The 23,301-nt window shown below is 50.9% G+C and overlaps 1 protein-coding gene across 2 annotated transcripts; it reads left to right on the top strand.

Moving 5' to 3' along the window:
* The first annotated feature begins 266 nt into the window (after positions 1–266).
* nsfb (N-ethylmaleimide-sensitive factor b) lies at positions 267–23,224 on the top strand. 2 transcript variants are annotated; one of them, XM_076999914.1, is made up of 22 exons: positions 267–404; positions 1,629–1,714; positions 1,834–1,933; positions 2,666–2,705; positions 5,072–5,238; positions 5,357–5,464; positions 7,038–7,113; positions 9,055–9,210; positions 10,573–10,772; positions 11,391–11,556; positions 13,511–13,585; positions 13,717–13,904; positions 15,526–15,621; positions 15,793–15,949; positions 16,044–16,177; positions 16,276–16,342; positions 16,503–16,582; positions 17,759–17,893; positions 18,289–18,402; positions 20,185–20,240; positions 20,545–20,613; positions 21,833–23,224. In XM_076999914.1, the coding sequence occupies exons 1-21, from the start codon at positions 393–395 to the stop codon at positions 20,573–20,575; spliced, it is 2,244 nt and encodes a 747-aa protein (XP_076856029.1). In that variant the 5' UTR covers positions 267–392; the 3' UTR covers positions 20,576–20,613; positions 21,833–23,224. The 2 variants fall into 2 exon arrangements, with proteins under 2 accessions (XP_076856029.1, XP_076856030.1); XM_076999915.1 differs by lacking the exons at positions 267–404; positions 1,629–1,714 and adding an exon at positions 2,283–2,298 and having other exon boundaries at positions 1,842–1,933.
* Positions 23,225–23,301: the final 77 nt, after the last annotated feature.

The raw sequence follows: 23,301 nt of genomic DNA, 5'->3' as shown, positions 1-23,301 counted from the left end.
AGATGTTCCAGAATGTAATCGCCCCACGCTCTGTTTTAGTGTGTTTGCAGAGGTCATAAAAATAGCAAAAACATTTTTACATTTCCTGTACATGCCTGCATGTTCTGGTGGCTCTCTGCAAATTTGCCGTGCTCGCGAAGCTAGAGCCAACATTGAGTAACGCACTTGCGTGTCATTGCAACGCTACTTTTATTTTGGTAGACCTATTGCGACCTACACTTGCGTGTCATTGCAACGCTACTTTTATTTTGGTAGACCTACTGCGACCTGCTGGCAGAATCAACGTCACCACTCACCGGTCTCTGCTCTACAGCGCCACCCGGTGGTTGAAGCCGTTGTCATTCAATACTAGCTTGCGTGGTATTGCTGTTGATCAGCGAAAACACGCAAAGATGGCTGGCCTGGTGGGTATAACTTTTTGAGTTACTTTTGAGCGTGTTTGTCCTACTAAACTACGTTTCCAGTACAGGTGTAGGTGTGTAGAAGAGCGATACCGAGCTGCCTCGCTACGTTAGCAGCTCCCGGAAGACCTCGCTGATCTCATGACTGTTTACCTTCCCCTTAGCTACATAGACAACTTTATCATTTTACTACAACAAACTTAGTACGATAATTTTTTATCAATAGGTAGTGATGATTAAGGTGCCTCGCCATGTACCTCGAAATGTCGGCAGCACAAACTCCAGCAATTACCGGTGTAATTGACTAGCAGTGTACTTGTTGGCTAACTTAGCCAAGTAGATATAAAACTGGTCTACATCAATCATGCAGTGAACTAACTGACATGTAGCTGACTAACAGTCTTAACGCCTTCGGAACCGAGCTCTGAGTTAACTGGATCATAATTACTGCATTGGACTGTTTGGTTTTGTATATAATATATGGAATAATGCAATAATATGTCTATAAGGCTCCATGTCATTGACCAAGATTACCAGACTGATAGTATTTCTTCAAGGTCGCCGCCCGTTTATAGTCCTAATCTAACTAATTTAGTCCTATCTAATATTTTTTTGAGTCCAATTCTCCTTGCTAGTCACGTTGTGCCACCGGTAGCGAGGTGAGCTACAGGACCTGTTGAACTCTGTGTGTGTAACAGTTGGAGCTGTGTGTGTCTGTGTGTTCTGGTCTGTCAGAACTGCCTGAAGACTGCCAACATTTCCCCCTGTAATAAAGCAATTGAGAAGTGCCTTTAAGAGTCAGATGCATTACTTTAGACTCTCAGATATCTGCTGCAAGTTTTTATTGTGTTTTTTTTTTAATACTTCTTCATGGGCTTTAGGCCTGTCAGAGACTTCAGTCTCTGTCGTTCAGTATGACAGCAAAATGTGCTGGGAGCCTTTCTATTGTGGATTCACTGTAGCTCATTCCAGTACAGTAAGAGCAGCGTGGTTTGTAAGGGGTCTACCAGCGGTGAGATGATACAAAGACAGTGACAACCCCTCACACACACTGACAAAATGAGGCAGTGCTGTTCAACTGTTGCCATGTCAACATTTGCCTCCAGCATTCTGGCCATGGAAGAAACAAAAAACATGGAGACAGAGAGCCTTACTGCTCTTAAATGTGAAGGTGTTGAATAGTGGTGCTCACCTCTGGAACGTTTTGTTCTTTATGTTGTTCTAAAGACCATGCAAGCAGCGCGTTGTCCGACGGATGAACTGTCATTGACTAACTGTGTGGTAGCTAATGACAAGGACTTCAAATCAGGACAGTGAGTATTGGGTTTGTGTTTAAATGATATCGCCCCGTCCACCTGGTCAGACCTGGTATCACCTGGTCGAATGTCTCTGCTTCTTCTGCTCAGTCTCCTTCAAACTCTTTACTTTGCAGGCATGTAATGATCAGAACCACGCCCACGCATAAGTATGTGTTCACGGTGAAGACCCATCACAGTGTTGTTCCGGGTACCATCGCCTTCAGTCTGCCTCAGGTAGTACAGCAGTCACTGTTTCACACCACCTTGGATTGAAAGGCTGGTTTAACACTGTTCTTTCTATAAATGCGGGCTAGACTGCGTAGCACACTGTCCATGGGGATGTGTACATGCAGTTTTAGGTCTTGGTGGTTTGCCTTGCAAGGCTTTTGGGTTTTTTCTTAGTGGGGTAACTTCAATAGGGTGACATTGCCATGTTTTAGTCGTAACAAAAAGGGCCTGCTGTCAGGATAACCTACATGGTAGAATGTATGATGTTGTTTATGCTGCCTACCCAGCATGCTTTTATTGTTGTCTGTTACTTGCCTGCCTGAGCCTGCCTCTCCTGCGTCTGTAACCATGACAGCCACCGGGCCACTGAGGTACTGCTGGAACTTTCTCAGTCTGGCTTAGTTCTGCAGCAAGATGTTAAGCTCTGTTTGTGATGCTGCTGATGGCAGTTGCTTACAAAATCCATGACTTCTCCATATTAGGCGTTAATGCCAAAAACTCTCCTCTATAAAAAAAACAAAATATGTTGCTGTATAATAAAGCCAGTTACTAAGAGAAAGTTAACAATGTAAATTGGTGATAACTTTTAGGATTTTACAAAAACATGTAGAATTGTTTGACTTCATTTGATTATTTAGCTCCTAGTGGTAATTGTTCTGCGCTATGACAAGGACCTTTTTTTGTGTGTGTTTTTTTTACAGTGTAGGTGTAATTAATTTCATTTATTCTCTTTCTCAGAGGAAATGGGCTGGTCTCTCTCTCAATCAAGATGTTGAAGGTAAAAATCATCTGCATTACACATGGCGGGTGATCAATATTATTTTAGTGAATTTGTGTCTCTGTCAGCTATATACAGTGAGGAAAATAACACACTGCCACTTTTCAAGTTCTCCCACTTAGAAATCATGGAGGGTACATGTCCACTGTGAGAGACATAATCTAAAAAAATAAATAAATCAGGAATTAACAATGTATGATTTTTTCTTAATTTTGTGTTACGGTTTTTGTGTTTTTTGGTATTTTCCTCACTGTACTATACACTAGTACCTATAGTACTAGGGGTCTGGTGCATTGTGGATTGGGTGGTGGCCAAAGGCTGGGATCCTCGGTTACTGAAGCTGGCTCTTGACGCATGGAATGTTACTTCTCTGGTTGGGAAGGAGCCCAAGTTGGTGTGTGAGGTTTAGAGATACCAACTAGATATAGTTGGGCTCACCTCGACACACTCTGGAACCAATCCTCTTGAGAGGGGCTGGACCTTATTCCCCACCTTCTTGAGTCCTTGGAGGAGATACTGGAAAGTGCCCCTTCTTGGGACTCAATTGTTCTGCTGGTGCACTTCAGTGCTCATGTGGGCAACGACAGTAGGATCTGGAAGGGCGTGATTGGGAGGATCGGCCTCTCTGATCTGTTCTGTTATTGGACTTCTGTGCTCATCACAGTCTGTCCATAACGAACACCATGTTTGAGTACAGAGGTGTCCATAAATGCACATGGCACCAGGACACCTTAGGTCGCAGTTCGATGATCGACTTTGTAGTCGTGTTGGCGGACTTGTATCTGTGTGTCAACCGATCAACATCTGGTGGTGAGTTGGATGGGAGTCGGAGATGCCGGACAGACCTGGCAAATGTATCGTGAGAGTTTGTTGGGAATGTCAGGCAGAGGAACCTGTCAGAAATATCTTTAACTCCCACATCTGGCAGAGCTTTGGCCGCGTATCACGGCTTTGACTGTTGCAGAGGCAAAACTCTATGTGGGATGAGTTCGGTGAGGCCATGGCTCCGAGAAGATTCTGGAAAACCATCAGGCAACTCAGGACGGGAAAGCAGTTCCCAACCAACACTGTATACAGTGAGGCTGGAGATCTGCTGACCTCGACTGGAGATGTCATTAGGTGGTGTAAGGAATCATGTCTTCCATAGAGGAAGCAGAACTGGAGGACTTGGATGAGAGTTTGTCCATATCTCGGGCCGAGGTGACCAAGGTAGTTGTGGAACTACTTGGCGGCAAGGCTCCAGGGGTGGATGCCTTAAGGCTCTGGATGTTGTGGGACTATCCTGGTTGACACGTGTTTGCAACATTGCATGTACACCAGGGGCAGTGCCTCTGGACTGGCAAACCGGGATGGTGGTTCCCCTTTTTAAGAATGGGGACCAGAGGGTGTGCTCCAACTATTGGGGGATCACATTCCTCACCCTCCCTGGTAAGGTCTATGCCAGGGGTACTGGAGAAGAGAGTCCAGTCATTAGTCGAATCTCGGTTACAAGAGGAACAATGCGAGTTCTGTCCTGGTCGTGGAACACAGGACCAGCTTTTCACCCTTGTGAGGGTCCTAGAGGGTGCATGGGAGTTCACTCAACCAGTCCACATGTGTTTTGTGGATATGGAAAATGCATTCGACCGTGTCCCTCAGGGATTCCTCTGGGGGGTGCTCTGGGAGTATAGTGTACTGGGTACTCTGCTTTGTCACTGATTCTGTTCATAACTTTTATGGACAGAATTTCTCAGCATTGCCAAGTGGTGGAGGGGGTTCGGTTTGGTGGTCTCTGGATTCTGGGAATCCCCCCAGAATATGTAGAAGAGGTGGCTGGGGAGAGGGAAACCTGGGCCTCTTTGCTTAGGCTACTGCCCCCGTGACCCGGACCTGGATAGATGGATGGATGGATATATGTATGGACTATACACCATAACTGTTTCAGGATATTAAGTTTTTTACTGCAGGCTTACACATTTGAAGGCACTTCTGTTGCTATGGTCAGATAGTGATGGTAGTACGCCAGGTTTAAGAATGTTACACAGGACACAGGAAGAACAAATAAGAAATCAATGAACACTGTCAAAATATCCATCTAGTTACAAACTGGAAAGCCAAATTGTCTGGAAAGCTAATCTTATCTGATCTAAATTCAGAAGTGCTGCTGGAAGGACGTTTGTTGCACATTGTTGTGAGATCTCATGTTACAGAAAGCAACGTTATGCTTTAGTCTTGAAATAAATATGCAAAGATATGTCGGGTATGTTTTGGTGTCATTTTGAATGGGACGAAATGTGGAGAGCAATGGATAAGTAATGAGTGTTCCTCCTTTCTTCTCTATCTCGTCTCTGTCTTGTCTCTCTCTCTCGATTTTCTCTTTATTGCAGTGAGCATCTACACTTTTGACACATCCAGGCAGTATGTGGGAACCATGTCTCTTGAGATTGACTTTCTACAAAAAAAGAGTGCAGACAGCAACCCTTACGACTCTGACAAGATGGCCATCGAGTTCATCCAGCATTTCAATGCGCAGGCCTTTTGCATGGGCCAGCAGGTAGAGTAAACTGGATTGCCAAGTAGCATGGCTGCCAGAGAACCCAGAAAGGCACAGCTACAGTCAGATTTCCCCCAAAACACAGTAAACGTGACCCACAGCTTTGCTTCTCTTGCAGTTTGTGTTCAGCTTCTGTGACAAGGTCTTCCTGTTGGTGATCAAAGACATCGAGGCGATGGACCCAAGCATTCTGAGGGGGGAGCAGAGCTCCAGCAAGAAAAACAAGGTACTCTGCGCTCCTCTCTAACACCTCTCAGCTCCTTCACCATCATTCCCCCTCTGCTCTAGCTCCTTCACCATCATTCCCTCTCTCCTCTAGCTCTTTCAGCATCATTCCCCCTCTGCTCTAGCTCCATCAGCATCATTCCCCCTCTGCTCTAGCTCTTTCAGCATCATTCCCCCTCTGCTCTAGCTCCTTCACCATCATTCCCTCTCTCCTCTAGCTCTTTCAGCATCATTCCCCCTCTCCTCTAGCTCCATCAGCATCATTCCCCCTCTGCTCTAGCTCTTTCAGCATCATTCCCCCTCTGCTCTAGCTCCTTCACCATCATTCCCTCTCTCCTCTAGCTCTTTCAGCATCATTCCCCCTCTGCTCTAGCTCCTTCACCATCATTCCCTCTCTCCTCTAGCTCTTTCAACATCATTCCCCCTCTCCTCTAGCTCCATCAGCATCATTCCCCCTCTGCTCTAGCTCTTTCAGCATCATTCCCCCTCTGCTCTAGCTCCGTCAGCATCATTCCCCCTCTCCTCTAGCTCCATCACCATCATTCCCCCTCTGCTCTAGCTCCGTCACCATCATTCCCCCTCTGCTCTAACTCCGTCACCTATCATTCCCCCTCTGCTCTAGCTCCATCACCATCATTCCCCCTCTGCTCTAGCTCCGTCAGCATCATTCCCCCTCTCCTCTAGCTCCGTCAGCATCATTCCCCCTCTGCTCTAGCTCCGTCAGCATCATTCCCCCTCTGCTCTAGCTCCGTCAGCATCATTCCCCCTCTCCTCTAGCTCCGTCAGCATCATTCCCCCTCTGCTCTAGCTCCATCACCATCATTCCCCCTCTGCTCTAGCTCCATCACCATCATTCCCCCTCAGTTCTAGCTCCGTCAGCATCATTCCCCCTCTGCTCTAGCTCCATCACCATCATTCCCCCTCTGCTCTAGCTCTTTCAGCATCATTCCCCCTCTGCTCTAGCTCTTTCAGCATCATTCCCCCTCTGCTCTAGCTCCATCACCATCATTCCCCCTCTGCTCTAGCTCCGTCAGCATCATTCCCCCTCTGCTCTAGCTCCATCACCATCATTCCCCCTCTGCTCTAGCTCCATCACCATCATTCCCCCTCTGCTCTAGCTCCGTCAGCATCATTCCCCCTCTGCTCTAGCTCCTTCACCATCATTCCCCCTCTGCTCTAGCTCCATCACCATCATTCCCTCTCTGCTCTAGCTCCATCACCATCATTCCCTCTCTGCTCTAGCTCCGTCACCATCATTCCCTCTCTGCTCTAGCTCCATCACCATCATTCCCCCTCTGCTCTAGCTCCGTCAGCATCATTCCCCCTCTGCTCTAGCTCCTTCACCATCATTCCCCCTCTGCTCTAGCTCCATCACCATCATTCCCCCTCTGCTCTAGCTCCATCACCATCATTCCCCCTCTGCTCTAGCTCCATCACCATCATTCCCCCTCTGCTCTAGCTCCGTCACCATCATTCCCTCTCTGCTCTAGCTCCATAGAAGGAAAAGACTGGTTATGTAAGGCTTAATGTCGGGACCTGTTCTTATTTTGGTCTTTTGTTTTTTCTCTTTACAGATTGATATTGGCTTGTTGCATGGTAACAGTCAAGTGATTTTTGAGAAGGCAGAGAGTTCTTCAGTCAGTCTAGTTGGTATGTGTTAACTCACACATCCTGCCAACACAGCAGTAACAGAACACACAGTTTATTGTGGTGAACAATTGAGGAAATGGGAAGATGGATAGTGTGATTGGTGCGACACTCAAAGAAGAGTGCTGCTTACTTTCCCTTTTAGAGGAATCTTTAGCTCACTAAATGAGTCACTGAGAAAAGATGGCTGGATGTACATTTTAACATATGTGGTTGGTTGGTTGGTTGTCACCTGGATGGCCGTAGTGTTTTCCCCTCACACCTCCTACCTGAGTGCCCTTCATTATTTTCACTGGTCCTATGATTGTAATCCATGTTGTCATTCAATGGACATATTGGAGCTGCATCTCCATTTTAGTGGTCAGAGCCCCAAGACGCACGCCCTATCACCACTACGACAGCCATTAATCCTCCACATTCTGTCCATTCAGCTTCTTTCATTCCCTGGTCTTCAGCTTTTCCATCACTTGTGATTGGCACGTGTGTTAGCACTGCTGTTACCCGCATCTTATCTATATCTGATCACTATATCTGACTGGTTTGCCGTTTCTTGCTTGTGTTCAGTATAAAGGACCTTAGCCTTGCTGTTTTCAGCCACACTCTGTGGCTCCTCCTGTTTCTTCTGCTTTTTCGTGTGTTTCTGTTCCCAGCCTCTTCCACGCTGCCACAATGACAACGTGCTGCAATGTCCTCCAGGCTTCTTTGTAAAGTCTTTGCTCTAGTTTATTATAACACCCTCCGCCCCCCTTGTGGCTGATGTCAGCCTTTGAATGTTTCATCTTGGGTGGAGAACTCCATGCACTGTAAGGAGTTAATTGGTCTTTGTGTGAGCTGCTTCCAGGTGTAGTTTGATCCTAAAACTCCCATTCAACAGACTATTGATGACCTCCCTTACCCTAATGAGGGACTGATGACCTCCCTTACCCTAATGAGGGACTGATGACCTCCCTTACCCTAATGAGGGACTGATGACCTCCCTTACCCTGTGGAGGGACTGATGCTGTCCTGCTTTTAGCTTTCTGATTCTCATGTGAATGGAGAATGACCAGGTTTTTGAACCTGTCCTCAAGTCCCTCTCCTGAAAACATTTGTTCTTTTTACTATTAGCTCATCACACTTCTCCATCCTGAATGATCCTTTGTTCATGGTCAGGTGGATCAGACAGTGTTCTCCTGCCTGATCTTGGCATATAGATTGACGTCATCAATGTTGTTGATCTCACTGAGGGGATTCATGCATGTACAATATCAATCAATATATCTGGCTATCTAGATATTGATCTATCTGGATACCTATACAGGATTGATATTTTGATAATTCAGGGGCCACTTGTGTTCTTGAAGCTTCTGAACAGTTGTAGTATGTCAGGGTGCATTGTTCCGCTCCCTGCTGGTGTATTCTACTGCCAGTAGGGAATGGTGGTGTGTAGCTTGTGTACAGATGAACGGCAGGACCATAGCAGAACGGCAGAACATCACACCTCCTCCGGATAGTCAGAAGACATGAATCATCAGACCAGGCCACCTTCTCCTGTTGCTCCATGGTCCACTTGTAGTGCACACACACACACACACACACACACACACACACACACACACACACACACACACACACACACACACACACACACACACACACAGGTTCATGATAGAGGTTCAGGTACTTCACATCTGCAAACAGTTCTGTACTTACCAATCGCTGCCACAAGGTGGCAGTCCTAACATATTTTTGTTTTACCTCTATGAAGGTAACTTCTCTGTAGATTTGTCCTGAATATACATACTTGATTATGAACAGTAGTGCTGTGTGTGTGTGTGTGTGTGTGTGTGTGTGTGTGTGTGTGTGTGTGTGTGTGTGTGTGTGTGTGTGTGTGTGTGTGTGTGTGTGTGTGTGTGTGTGTAAAAAGAAATTTCATCTTTTGTCTTTGCACATATTTCTTTTCAGGTAAAGCAAAGACCAGAGGTGCACGACAGTCTATCATTAACCCAGACTGGAACTTTGAGCGCATGGGGATAGGAGGCCTGGACAAGGAGTTCTCCGACATCTTCCGCAGGGCCTTCGCCTCTCGAGTCTTCCCTCCAGATATCGTGGAGCAGATGGGTAAGGAGCTCTGCATCATGTTTGGAATCTTTGCTCTCTCTCGCTCTCTCTGTCTCTCTCTCTCTCTCCGTCTCTCTCTCTCTCTCTCTGTCTCTCTCTCTCTCTCCGTCTCTCTCTCTCCACCTATGACTGCCTCACACAAACGTCCTCCTGTGTACCGCCTCTAGCGCCACAAACACACACTCTCACTAATGTGGGATCGTCTGGGATCTCCCGGAACATCTTGTATGCTCTCTCACTAACGTGCCCCGTGTTGAGTGTCTGTATGGGCCACCACGTCCTCCCCAGGCTGGGAGCCCAGTGAAGCAGCACAGGCGCAGGTCTGCACCTCCGTAAACACTGACCCTTCGGCTGCGCAGACGGCTGCGCAGACGGCCGGAGATGGCGTCTCCTTCAGCAGCCGCGTCACCACTGCAGGGCTGGTGTGATTCCCTGAACTCTGAACACACTTGCAGGTTAAACGCCTCATCAATTGCCATGTGCACGGACGGTACACGCAAGCGCTGCACAAGGCCTTAGGCCCCGCGGCTCTGGGGCCCGTCTTGGACATGTAGTGTCACCATTCTTTGCGTGTGTGTGTGTGTGTGTGTGTGTGTGTGTTGTCTACATTCCAAGAAGTTCTCATATCTACTCTTAAAAATTACAGACCCTAAAGGTCATCAGGCACCCCAAACTCTGTGACGTACGTGTGTGTGTGTGTGTGTGTGTGTGTGTGTGTGTGTGTGTGTGTGTGTGTGTGTGTGATGACCTTTCTGAGTGGAGTGGCCCTGGCAGCTGCATGCTGTAATGAGATGTCGGACCCAGATAACGCAAAGGTGAGCGCCTAATTGGGGTGTGTTAAGGAGCCCAGGTGCTGAGAGAAGGAGTGAGTGTGCGTGTGTGTCTCAGAAAGCGTTTTGTTGGGAGCGTTGAGGACCAGCACTAGTATGTCCCTCTAAGAGGTCAGGGTGTGGGTGGGGGTGTGGGTGTGGGTGGGGACAGCACCCAGCACTGCCTGCAGGAACCACAGGTCTCCGCCCCCCCTCTCTCCTGCCGTCTGTCAGCACAGCCGAATGGCCGCACTGATTCTCATCTCTGGCCTGCTGCTTATCTGCCCCGTCCTGCCCTCCGCAAATGGCACCCAGCAGGTGCTGTCGGCCGCCAGCAGGTCACCGTCTGCGGGTCGGCCCGGTCTCCAGTGAACCGTCCGCCCTGTTCCCGCACTCCTGCGGGGGACATCTGTGTGGGTCGTACGTCTGTCGGGCTAAACAGCCTTCGCTCGAATGTGACCTTTCCCTTAATGGGGGTTGGGGTTCTCTAGCCTGAGCTGAGCTCCTGTCTCCATCTCTCCACCCGCACCTACCCTGTCTCTCCCCTTCTTAGGCTGTAAGCACGTTAAAGGGATCCTGCTCTTCGGACCCCCGGGCTGTGGTAAGACGCTGATGGCACGTCAGATCGGGAAGATGCTGAACGCCAGGGAGCCCAAGGTGGTCAACGGCCCTGAGATCCTCAACAAATACGTGGGGGAGTCAGAGGCCAACATCAGGAAGCTGTTCGCTGATGCAGAGGACGAACAGAAGAGAGTGAGAGAAACCCCACACACACACACACACACACACACACACACACACACACACACACACACACACGTAAATGTTTATACCTTTTGTATTGTGAGGGTGCTTGAGCTGTTTATGTTGTAACCTTGTACATGTAGACCTTCCCTCTGTCCTTCCTTATGGAGCGATCCAGGACCATGTAGCTGTGTGTTGACTGGGCGTGCAGGGCGGGGTCTGGGGTGGCCGAGGGTGGCCGAGGCTGAGGGCCTCACTCCTCACCTCCTAATGACACAGCCCTGCTATCTCTCGACCCTTCGCCTGAGCCGTGGGAGGCCACACCGAGGACCCTGACCCCGCCTCCACTCTCCCCAACCCCTCCCCCCCACGTACTCGTCTCCGACCACACCGATGATGATTAGCTGTGACCTAGCGTGTATCATTAGCTTCATCAACAAAACAACACTCAAAGTTGGAGGAATTGTCTGGTTTTACTGGGTTACCATTTGTGGTTGGAAAGAGTTTTGTGTTTACGGTGTTCTCTGTGTTTTCTGTCTTTACGGTATTTACAGCGTTTTTCAGTGTAATTGCTAATGTAATGGTGAAGGAGACTAATCACCCCCCCGGCCCCCCCCTCCCCTGCAGCTGGGAGCCAACAGTGGGCTGCACATCATCATCTTCGACGAGATCGACGCCATCTGTAAGCAGAGAGGGAGCATGGCGGGTAGCACCGGCGTCCACGACACCGTCGTCAACCAGCTCCTGTCCAAGATCGACGGCGTGGAGCAGCTCAACAACATCCTGGTGATAGGTGGGCGTGGTGTTTAGAGTCTGGGGTGGTGGCCTCATCATGGTGATAGGTGGGCGTGGTGTTTAGAGTCTGGGGTGGTGGCCTCATCCTGGTGATAGGTGGGCGTGGTGTTTAGAGTCTGGGGTGGTGGCCTCATCATGGTGATAGGTGGGCGTGGTGTTTAGAGTCTGGGGTGGTGGCCTCATCCTGGTGATAGGTGGGCGTGGTGTTTAGAGTCTGGGGTGGTGGCCTCATCATGGTGATAGGTGGGCGTGGTGTTTAGAGTCTGGGGTGGTGCCCTCATCCTGGTGATAGGTGGGCGTGGTGTTTAGAGTCTGGGGTGGTGGCCTCATCATGGTGATAGGTGGGCGTGGTGTTTAGAGTCTGGGGTGGTGGCCTCATCATGGTGATAGGTGGGCGTGGTGTTTAGAGTCTGGGGTGGTGGCCTCATCCTGGTGATAGGTGGGCGTGGTGTTTAGAGTCTGGGGTGGTGGCCTCATCATGGTGATAGGTGGGCGTGGTGTTTAGAGTCTGGGGTGGTGGCCTCATCATGGTGATAGGTGGGCGTGGTGTTTAGAGTCTGGGGTGGTGGCCTCATCATGGTGATAGGTGGGCGTGGTGTTTAGAGTCTGGGGTGGTGGCCTCATCATGGTGATAGGTGGGCGTGGTGTTTAGAGTCTGGGGTGGTGGCCTCATCCTGGTGATAGGTGGGCGTGGTGTTTAGAGTCTGGGGTGGTGGCCTCATCCTGGTGATAGGTGGGCGTGGTGTTTAGAGTCTGGGGTGGTGGCCTCATCCTGGTGATAGGTGGGCGTGGTGTTTAGAGTCTGGGGTGGTGGCCTCATCCTGGTGATAGGTGGGCGTGGTGTTTAGAGTCTGGGGTCGTGGCCTCATCCTGGTGATAGGTGGGCGTGGTGTTTAGAGTCTGGGGTGGTGGCCTCATCCTGGTGATAGGTGGGCGTGGTGTTTAGAGTCTGGGGTGGTGGCCTCATCCTGGTGATAGGTGGGCGTGGTGTTTAGAGTCTGGGGTGGTGGCCTCATCCTGGTGATAGGTGGGCGTGGTGTTTAGAGTCTGGGGTGGTGGCCTCATCCTGGTGATAGGTGGGCGTGGTGTTTAGAGTCTGGGGTCGTGACCTCATCCTGGTGATAGGTGGGCGTGGTGTTTAGAGTCTGGGGTGGTGGCCTCATCCTGGTGATAGGTGGGCGTGGTGTTTAGAGTCTGGGGTGGTGGCCTCATCCTGGTGATAGGTGGGCGTGGTGTTTAGAGTCTGGGGTGGTGGCCTCATCATGGTGATAGGTGGGCGTGGTGTTTAGAGTCTGGGGTGGTGGCCTCATCCTGGTGATAGGTGGGCGTGGTGTTTAGAGTCTGGGGTGGTGGCCTCATCCTGGTGATAGGTGGGCGTGGTGTTTAGAGTCTGGGGTGGTGGCCTCATCCTGGTGATAGGTGGGCGTGGTGTTTAGAGTCTGGGGTGGTGGCCTCATCCTGGTGATAGGTGGGCGTGGTGTTTAGAGTCTGGGGTGGTGGCCTCATCATGGTGATAGGTGGGCGTGGTGTTTAGAGTCTGGGGTGGTGGCCTCATCCTGGTGATAGGTGGGCGTGGTGTTTAGAGTCTGGGGTGGTGGCCTCATCCTGGTGATAGGTGGGCGTGGTGTTTAGAGTCTGGGGTGGTGGCCTCATCCTGGTGATAGGTGGGCGTGGTGTTTAGAGTCTGGGGTGGTGGCCTCATCCTGGTGATAGGTGGGCGTGGTGTTTAGAGTCTGGGGTGGTGGCCTCATCCTGGTGATAGGTGGGCGTGGTGTTTAGAGTCTGGGGTGGTGGCCTCATCCTGGTGATAGGTGGGCGTGGTGTTTAGAGTCTGGGGTGGTGGCCTCATCCTGGTGATAGGTGGGTGTGGTGTTTAGAGTCTGGGGTGGTGGCCTCATCCTTTGGTCCCGTTTGTATTTTCTTCCCCTTTTCAATCAGTCCCTGTGTTATAGGCATGACCAACAGACCTGACCTGATAGATGAAGCTCTCTTGAGGCCTGGGAGACTGGAAGTCAAAATGGAGATCGGTAAGGGTGGAGGCTCCTCCGGGTCGGGCGGAGGTCTCCCGTAAAGGGTCCCAAGTGAATAACCGGCACCATCCACATAATGACATCCCTCTCCTCCTCATCCTCGCCACCACCCCTCCGTTCTTCGTCAGGTCTGCCGGACGAGTCGGGTCGAGTTCAGATCCTCGTCATCCACACGTGCAAGATGAAGCAGTCAAAAATGTTGGCGTCCGATGTGGACATTAAGGAGCTCGCTGTGGAGACCAAGAACTTCAGTGGGGCGGAGCTAGAAGGCCTGGTCCGGGCAGCCCAGTCCACAGCCATGAATCGTCACATTAAGGTGTGAACCACCCCACTGCACCAAGTGCTTCAATCTGCCCCACTGCACCAAGTGCTTCAATCTGCCCCACTGCACCAACTGCCCCACCATTCCTGTCTCTTGCCCCACTGCTTCTTGCCATGCTACCCTCGCCTCCCCAAATTTTTCGTAACATTCTCTATATGTAAGTACGTCCAAATGGTGCAAAACTCCAGTTGAATTCAAAACACGTTTCGTCGTAATGAATTTCTTGCAGTGTGTAGTGTACCACCATTATAGAAGTTTCAGAACGCTGTGTTTAATCTGCAGTTTCCTCTGTTGTGTGGAAGAGCTGTGTGTGTGGGTAGGTGTGGGGCTGTGTGTGGGAGGGTCTGTGAGTGTGTTGGGGACTTTGTTGGGGGCTTAGTGTGGGGTATGGGCTTTGTGTGTGGAGGGGGCTTTGGGTGTGTGTGGGTGGGTGGGTGGTGCTTTGGATATGTGTGGTTGGGTGGGGCTTTAGGTGTGTGTTTGGGTGGGGCTTTGTGTGCACAGGAGGGGCTTTGCACGTGGGGGAGGGGCATTGTGTTTGTGGAGGGGGATTTGGGTTAGGGATGTCCCGATCCAGCTTTTTGAACTTCCGATCCAATACCGATATTTATTTGCACTTCCAATCCGATACCGATATCGGCCGATACCGATACCGGCCTATCCGAGCATGTATTAAAGTTTAAAGTTATTTAGCCAACTTACTTTGTTGTCAAACTCATGCTGAAAAGCGTTTTATTCTTGATAAAAAGTAGCCAGCTGAATTAGGTTTGTTTGAATAATACACAATGGTTGGTAAGGAGAAACTGACCTGTTTATGTGCATGTGGGGGAGGGGTGTGGACGGGTATAGAGGTGCTGGCTGGGTGGGAGGAGCTATGCATGTGGGGTAGGGGTGTGGACGGGTATAGAGGTGCTGGCTGGGTGGGAGGAGCTATGCATGTGGGGGAGGGGTGTGGACGGGTATAGAGGTGCTGGCTGGGTGGGAGGAGCTATGCATGTGGGGTAGGGGTGTGGACGGGTATAGATGTGCTGGCTGGGTGGGAGGAGCTATGCATGTGGGGGAGGGGTGTGGACGGGTATAGATGGGCTGGCTGGGTGGGAGGAGCTATGCAGGTTTGTCCTTGCTCTGGTCTCTTCACACTCTCCATCATGCATTGTAACACATTCCAGCACTGAGTTCTGTACAGCCGCTCTGGCTGGCTGTGTCACACTCTCTGTCTGCTATTCTTTCTCCTCTCTTTTCTTTTTGCTTTTTCTTCTTCCTCTCCCTCCTCGTTCTCTTTCTGCTGTGGTCTTTTAAATACTGTGCTCTATGAATTCTGTCTGGTGCTCTTTACTGAAGTTTTGCTGGATTTCTGCTTTTTCAGCTGTGGTGATTATCTCTGGCATAGCCTGTCACATAGACTATTGAAAGGGTGTGTTTGTGAGAGACAGGAACAGAGAGAGGGAGAGAGAGAGATGACTTGGCCCATACATTCCCGTATGATATTTGATGGTGTTGAAACGTATTGACAGGAGTTTATACAGATGGGGAGGCATTACCACCCCCACCCACCCCACTGACCTTTCTTTATTATCACAGTAGTGAGCATTTGTGTGTGTGTGTGTGTCTGCAGGCCAGTACTCAGGTGGAGGTAGACACTGAAAAGGCCCAGTCTCTGCAGGTTTGCCGGAGTGATTTCTGGGCATCGCTGAATAACGACATTAAACCAGTAAGTTTGCCTTCTCCTGCAGTCTGCTGCTCTGTGGTAGGCGCCCACCCCCGTCCAGGTGTGTTGCGCTGTCGGGCTCCGTGCTGGGCTGCAGTGTGAGGAGTGTGTGAGGAGTGTGTGAGGAGTGTGTGTCAGACTGTGCTGACGGCCGGTCTCACTTGCTGGGTGCAGGCATTCGGCACCAACCAGGAAGACTACTCCAGCTACATCCTGAACGGCATCGTGAAGTGGAGTAATGCTGTATCAGACATCTTGGGAGACGGAGAACTCCTGGTGCAGCAGACCAAAAACAGTGAACGCACACCACTAGTGACTGTGCTACTAGAGGGTACAGCACACACGCGCTTATGTACACACGTACACGTTTATCCTACATTATATACGCTAACGACGGTGTGCTCCACGTGCCACTGCTCTCTCAGGGCCGCCACACAGTGGTAAGACCGCTCTGGCTGCTCAGATCGCAGAGGAATCCCAGTTCCCCTTCATCAAAATCTGCTCTCCTGACAAGATGATCGGTTTCTCCGAGATCGCCAAGTGCCAAGCCATCAAGAAGGTGCGTGATGGCTGGCGTGAACATCCCCCTCAGGAGGTCCGCACGCACCGCTGCGTCCGCACGCCCTGCAGGCTCTCACGGGTCGTTTGTTTGCGCAGATTTTCGACGATGCCTACAAGTCGCAGCTGAGCTGTGTGGTGGTGGACGATATCGAGCGTCTTCTGGGTGAGTGCTGTCTGTGGGACGCCCAGCAGGTGGGCCACACCCGCACCACACGGGACCGAGTGCTCCTCAGAAACGGTAAAGATGTTGCTTGTGTGTGTGTGTGTGTGTGTGTGTGTGTGTGTGTGTGTGTGTGTGTGCGTGTTGCCTCTGCTCTCTCCAGATTTCGTGCCTATTGGACCACGCTTCTCTAACTCGGTCCTGCAGACCCTGCTGGTTCTGCTGAAGAAGCCCCCCCCTCACGTGAGTCCATGCACATCCACTGACACAGTACCGGCACCCCACAGACAGGGGGCAGCAGATTCCCTCCTCAGGGCACGTCTGTGCTTTTCCGTTGTAGTACTGCCTCGTCGTGAATGTTAACAGCATGTTTGCTCGTTTGGGTTAGATGTTGCTACACTTCTCTTTGTGAAGTGGGGGCTGGGGGGTTTGTGGTGGAAGGTCTCTAAAGGCTCTTTGTTGTATGGTTTGTGGTCCCTGTCTTTACTGTGGGCCAAAGCTAGCAGTCACCTTTACGTTTAGTTGGTGTAGAACCTTCTCAGCGACGACAGTGTTTTCCAGTGAAGTGTTTTGTGGGAAGTTTTTTGTCTGTTAAAGCGTTTAACACCTTTGTGTCCTACGGGTCTGGCTTCTACACCTCCAGGTCCCTGAGCAGCTCAGGACACAGCTCATGGTGCAGGTTCTGATTGTGGTTTTGTATTTATTGTAGTTCTGCGATGAAGGCGCACCTCGGCACGTGATGTTGCATTCCTGTGTTGTGGGGGACCTGGTGTTTGTGCCCTTATCCCTAGCAGGCCTGTGTGTGAGTGTGTGTGAGTGTCTCAATGGCAGGGAGGCTGGTCCAGGCCTATGTGTGTGCCCAGCGGGGAGTCTGTGAGCAGTAGAAGCTGGAGTAAAAGGCTGTGTGAGAGAGAGGGGATGTGTGTGTGTGTGTGTGTGTGTGTGTGTGTGTGTGTGTGACGGACAGAGAGAGGGGACCTGCCTGTGTGTTAGCTCATCTGCATGCTCTGGCACAAACCCGGCACCACAGGAGGGCGACCCATAATCCCCTCTGCTCTCTGGGGCCTCTGGGAATGGCCCACCTCCTTGCCTGGCTCCGTGTGGAGGTGCCATGGAGCCAGACTTATGGGAACATTCTAGAAAGTCCTGGAGCAGCACAGCTGTGACTTTTGCTGAAGAGCTTGTACTGTTCATTGGGTGTTATCCGGGTGTTTGTGAATCAGTGGTTTTAATGTGTCTGAATAAAATATTTAAACAGAACTCTTTTTGGTTATTACTAGGCATGTCCAATCAAACACGATAATATGATAATGATAATATAAATTGAAATGATTATATTACTCTGTATATTGGGTCTATGTTGTACAACACTGATGTGTGTGTGTGTGTGTGTGTGTGTGTGTGTGTGTGCGCGCGCAGGGTCGTAAGTTACTGATCTTGGGCACTACGAGTCGTAAGGACGTGCTGCAGGAGATGGGCATGCTGGACACCTTCAGCACCACCATCCACATCCCCAACATCTCCAGAGGAGAGCACCTGATGGAGGCGCTGGAGGTCCGACCTGGGGGGGGGTCCACTAAAGTCATGCATCGCCCCAGTGTTTGTGCTCGCTTGAATGTTTCTAATGTTCCTTATGCTAGAATAATGTGAAGTAAATATAACCTAAGAAATGGTGGTGAACACGATGTCTGTGTGCTACAATATTTTCCATAACCAGCAACTAATGTATGTACATTCAAATCAAGTGTTAACATAAATTGGCTCATAATTTGTTTATACCGTTCTGTATTGTTGAATACTGTATTTAACTGTGTGTGGATATTTGTGTGCATGTGTGTGAATGTATGTGTGCGTGCATGTGTGTGTGTGTGTGTGTGTGTGTGTGTGTGTGTGTGTGTGTGTGTGTGTGTGTGTGTGTGTGTGTGTGTGTGTGTGTGTGTATTAAACAGTTGTTGGGAGGCTTCCAGGAAGAAGAGCGTGCTCACATTGCTAAGGCAGTCAAAGGCAAATCAGTGTGGCTTGGAATTAAGAAACTTCAGATGCTCATCGAAATGTCCCTGCAGGTGAGAACAAGAGTAAGAGAGAGAGAGGGAGAGGGTGAGGGCCAACAGGAGTGAGAGGGTGAGGGCCAACAGGAGTGAGAGGGTGAGGGCCAACAGGAGTGAGAGGGTGAGGGCCAACAGGAGTGAGAGGGTGTGGGCCAACAGGAGTGAGAGGGTGAGGGCCAACAGGAGTGAGAGGGTGAGGGCCAACAGGAGTGAGAGGGTGAGGGCCAAAAGGAGTGAGAGGGTGTGGGCCAACAGGAGTGAGAGGGTGAGGGCCAACAGAAGTGAGAGGGTGTGGGCCAACAGGAGTGAGAGGGTGTGGGCCAACAGGAGTGAGAGGGTGTGGGCCAACAGGAGTGAGAGGGTGTGGGCCAACAGGAGTGAGAGGGTGAGGGCCAACAGGAGTGAGAGGGTGAGGGCCAACAGGAGTGAGAGGGTGTGGGCCAACAGGAGTGAGAGGGTGAGGGCCAACAGGAGTGAGAGGGTGTGGGCCAACAGGAGTGAGAGGGTGAGGGCCAACAGGAGTGAGAGGGTGAGGGCCAACAGGAGTGAGAGGGTGAGGGCCAACAGGAGTGAGAGGGTGAGGGCCAACAGGAGTGAGAGGGTGTGGGCCAACAGGAGTGAGAGGGTGTGGGCCAACAGGAGTGAGAGGGTGGGGGCCAACAGGAGTGAGAGGGTGTGGGCCAACAGGAGTGAGAGGGTGTGGGCCAACAGGAGTGAGAGGGTGTGGGCCAACAGGAGTGAGAGGGTGTGGGCCAACAGGAGTGAGAGGGTGAGGGCCAACAGGAGTGAGAGGGTGAGGGCCAACAGGAGTGAGAGGGTGTGGGCCAACAGGAGTGAGAGGGTGAGTGAGAGAGTGAGATGGTGAGGAAGAGGGTAAGGGGGAGAGCGAGCGAGGGAGAGACAGAGAGAGAGAGATAGAAGGAGAGAGGGCGTGTGCTACTCTGTGTCTAGACAAGGCCCTGAGTCAGAGCTGTTGCCATAAATCACATGTGGTTGGACCCACTTATCAGGTTTAATTATTTTCTGCCCGGTGCCAAGAGCTAATGAGAACGAGGCAGTGCAGATGTGTGCTGTAAACTGAGGCTTCCAGCTCCTGCACGGAAAAACCTGCATCTCCTCTCTCTCTCTCTCTTTCTCCCCCTCTCTCTCCCTCTCTCCCCATCTCTCTCCATACCAGACAGTGGAGATGGCTCCTGTCTTTACATGCTCCCTTATCTTTCCTCAGTATCCACATTTACCCTCTACTTTTACCAACTGAACCGTTCATCAGATTGTTCTCCGTCCCCCAGGCTCCTCCCTACTCCTCTCCTCTTTTCTCCTCTTTTCTCCTCGCGAGCTCAGTCCCCCTCAGGCGCTGTAGTTGGGAAGCCAGTCCAGTGCCTGCACCTGTTTCGCCCCGCTGTGGTCTTAGATCTCCCCATGCGTGTGTGCCGATAGTTGAAGTGCAGGTGTGGGTGGCGTGTGGTGAGGAGGGAGATGACGGCCATTACTCCCGCCCTCTGGAGGGGAGGGGGTGACTCAACAGCACGGCCACGTCACTGTATGTGCAGTTCATAACCCCTGCGCAGTCCTGACCTATTACTTACCGTTTAGTTGCTGTTCTCACACACACACACACACACACACACACACACACACACACACACACACACACACACACACACACACACACACACACACCTCTACATCTGCTTGTCTACATTTTTATATATTTTTTTACCTCCTTTTCATGTCGTGTGTGTGTGTGTGTGTGTGTGTGTGTGTGTGTGTGTGTGTGTGTGTGTGTGTGTGTTTTAGATGCCCCCTGAGTACAAAGTTAAGAAGTTCCTGGCACTGCTGACCGAGGAAGGCGCGTAAGTCTGTTCCTCTCTTGGGCTACAGTGGTGATGCTGCTGTGTTCAGCCTGGGGTTCCTCAACGCTGTGTTCAGCCTGGGGTTCCTCCTGTGTTCAGCCTGGGGTTCCTCAACGCTGTGTTCAGCCTGGGGTTCCTCCTGTGTTCAGCCTGGGGTTCCTCAATGCTGTGTTCAGCCTGGGGTTCCTCAATGCTGTGTTCAGCCTGGGGTTCCTCAACGCTGTGTTCAGCCTGAGGTTCCTCCTGTGTTCAGCCTGAGGTTCCTCCTGTGTTCAGCCTGGGGTTTTCTCCTGTCTCTCCCTAGGTTGGGTTCTGAGAAGCATGTGATTCTATAGGCCTGACCGCCCAAGTGTACTCACACACGCTGCCAGAGGTGACACACTCCATGTCTTCCACTCTGTTTCCTTTGCTGTTTTTTGTTCTTTGACATTTCGTTTGTCCAAACAACTGTCTCAGTTCTGCTGTTCTGTTTGTGGGGCTGCCTGTGTGTGTGTGTGTGTGTGTGTGTGTGTGTGTGTGTGTGTGTGTGTGTGTGTGTGTGTGTGTGTGTGTGTGTGTGTGGTGGAATGCCTCTGTGTGTGCGTGTGTGTGCGCGGTGTTGGGCTACCGGTGTGTGTGTGTGGTGTGGGGCAGTGCCTCTGTGTGTGTGTGTGTGTGTGTGTGTGTGTGGTGTTGGGCTACCTCTGTGTGTGGGTGGGTGTGTGTGTGTGGTGGAATGCCTCTGTGTGTGCGCGGTGTTGGGCTACCTGTGTGTGTGTGTGGTGTTGGGCTACCTCTGTGTGTGGGTGTGTATGTATGTTTGCACTGTGTTCCCTGTGTGTGTGGTGCTACGTGTGTGTGTGTGTGTGTGTGTGGTGCTACCTCTTACCTGTGTGTGTGTGTGTGTGTGTGTGTGTGTGTGTGTGTGTGTGTGTGTGTGTGTGGGGGAGTGCCTCTGTGTGTGTGTGTGTGTGTGTGTGGTGTTGGGCTACCTGTGTGTGTGTGTGGTGTTGGGCTACCTCTGTGTGTGGGTGTGTATGTATGTTTGCACTGTGTTCCCTGTGTGTGTGGTGCTACGTGTGTGTGTGTGTGTGTGTGTGGTGCTACCTCTTACCTGTGTGTGTGTGTGTGTGTGTGTGTGTGTGTGTGTGTGTGTGGGGGAGTGCCTCTGTGTGTGTGTGTGTGTGTGTGGTGTTAGGCTACCTCTGTGTGTGGGTGTGTGTGTATGTTTGCTCTGTGTGTGTGTGTGTGTATGTGTGTGTGTTTGTGTGTGTGTGTGTGGGGGGGGGGGGGGGGGGTGCGGTGCTACCTCTTACTTCTGTGTGTGTGTGTGTGTGTGTGTGTGTGTGTGGTGCTACCTGTGTGTGTGTGTGTGTGGGGTGCTACCTCTTACCTGTGTGTGTGTGTGTGTGTGTGTGTGTGTGTGTGGGGTGCTACCTCTTACCTGTGTGTGTGTGTGTGTGTGTGTGTGTGTGTGTGTGGGGTGCTACCTCTTACGTGTGTGTGTGTGTGTGTGTGTGTGTGTGTGTGTGTGTGTGTGTGTGTGTGTGAGGCTGCCTCTATTTGGTGCTCCTCCCTGTCTGTACTTCACTCTCTGCCTTGTGTTGACGCAGGAGGCCAAAGGAGGCGTGTCCACACCCCAGCCTATCAAGACCCCTCCTCTCCTTCCTCCAACACTCAGAGGAGGCGTGTCCACACCCCAGCCCATCAAGGCCCCCTCCTCTCCTTCCTCCAACACTCAGAGGAGGCGTGTCCACACCCCAGCCCATCAAGGCCCCCTCCTCTCTTCCTCCATGACACTCCTACCACCCCTTGTCCTATTCAGCCGAGTGGCATGTGCTGCCGTGGAGACGTCCTCTCTTCTCCATCCTGGTTCACACTGGTCCTGATGCTGAGCCACTCAATCACTCAGCTTCCCAGTATGCAGTGTGTGATCTCACCGTATCAGGGACCGCTAGAACTCACTCTGGCAGTAGGAGATGCTTGTATAGAAAAGGTGTTTGGATGTTGTGTGTGTGCATGTGTATCATGGCCTTTTGTGTGTATGAACATTCCTGAAAGTCGCGCCTGTCCCTCTGCCTTCAATTTGACTGTGTGTGAGTACCATACTGATTTATTTTGAGCGTTATTTTGATTAACGTTTTTATGGATAATTTGCGATGCTGATTGTGTATCTGACCAAACTGCCCCGAGGTTTCCATCTCACTCTTGTACTTTCTTTATAAAGATGGTTTTGGTAAATATCATCTCGAATTTCACCGTTGTGCCTTTCAGTAATGTTATACTGTTTTAACTAACACTATGTCCTAATAGATTGAGTGCTCGCACCTGTTAAAGGCAAACCTTCCTTTGCTCTGTGAGTTTGTGAAGGCCTTGAGAACCTGCTGTCACTCCCCTCAGCCAGGCCTTGTCCCCCTCGTCCCCCTCGTCCCCCTGTCCATCAGTGACGGCCAACAGACGTGATGGTTGAAGACCTGGGGCGGAGCGCGAGCTGTTAGAGCCCCTCTAAGGGCTTACAGGCTTGGTGGTGCACACCTCTTCTCCATGGGCAGGCGGACAGTCCAGAGTTTGCATTGCTTACGTTCACTCTCTCATTGGGCTCTACGTGCACACTCATTGGGCTCTACGTGCACACTCATTGGGAGCTACGTGCACACTCATTGGGCTCTACGTGCACACTCATTGGGCTCTACGTGTACACTCATTGGGCTCTACGTGCACACTCATTGGGCTCTACGTGCACACTCATTGGGCTCTACGTGCACACTCATTGGGCTCTACGTGCACTCCCTCATTGTGCATGCTCTGATTGGCAGTTAGGTATATTACACTTGCACAGAGACCACTGTGCTGTTAATGAGGTGATCTATCAACTAAAATTAACTTGTGATTCTTATCAAACGTGATATTTGTGCAAGAGTCCTGTTTATATTCGATGTACAATTTGTATGGACCTTGAGGGTAAATGCATGACTATGTGCATTAAATAAGCCATTTGAATTCTACAGGAAGTGGGTGTCCTGTATGTGTCTTGAGTCCTGCACACCTGTCTCTCACATGTCATTTCCTGCTCAGGGCAGCT

The sequence above is a fragment of the Brachyhypopomus gauderio genome, chromosome 3, assembly GCF_052324685.1.
Source record: "Brachyhypopomus gauderio isolate BG-103 chromosome 3, BGAUD_0.2, whole genome shotgun sequence".
Lineage (NCBI taxonomy): Eukaryota > Metazoa > Chordata > Actinopteri > Gymnotiformes > Hypopomidae > Brachyhypopomus > Brachyhypopomus gauderio.
Note: the sequence above shows the minus strand (reverse complement) of the source record. Positions and strands in the feature narration are given on the sequence as shown.

Bases quoted from the DNA above. Each gene is read 5' to 3' on its own strand.
- nsfb (XM_076999914.1), top strand. The intron at 1,934-2,665 runs GTAGTACAGCAG...TCTCTTTCTCAG, and splicing joins TCGCCTTCAGTCTGCCTCAG to AGGAAATGGGCTGGTCTCTC. The intron at 13,586-13,716 runs GTAAGGGTGGAG...GTTCTTCGTCAG, and splicing joins GGAAGTCAAAATGGAGATCG to GTCTGCCGGACGAGTCGGGT.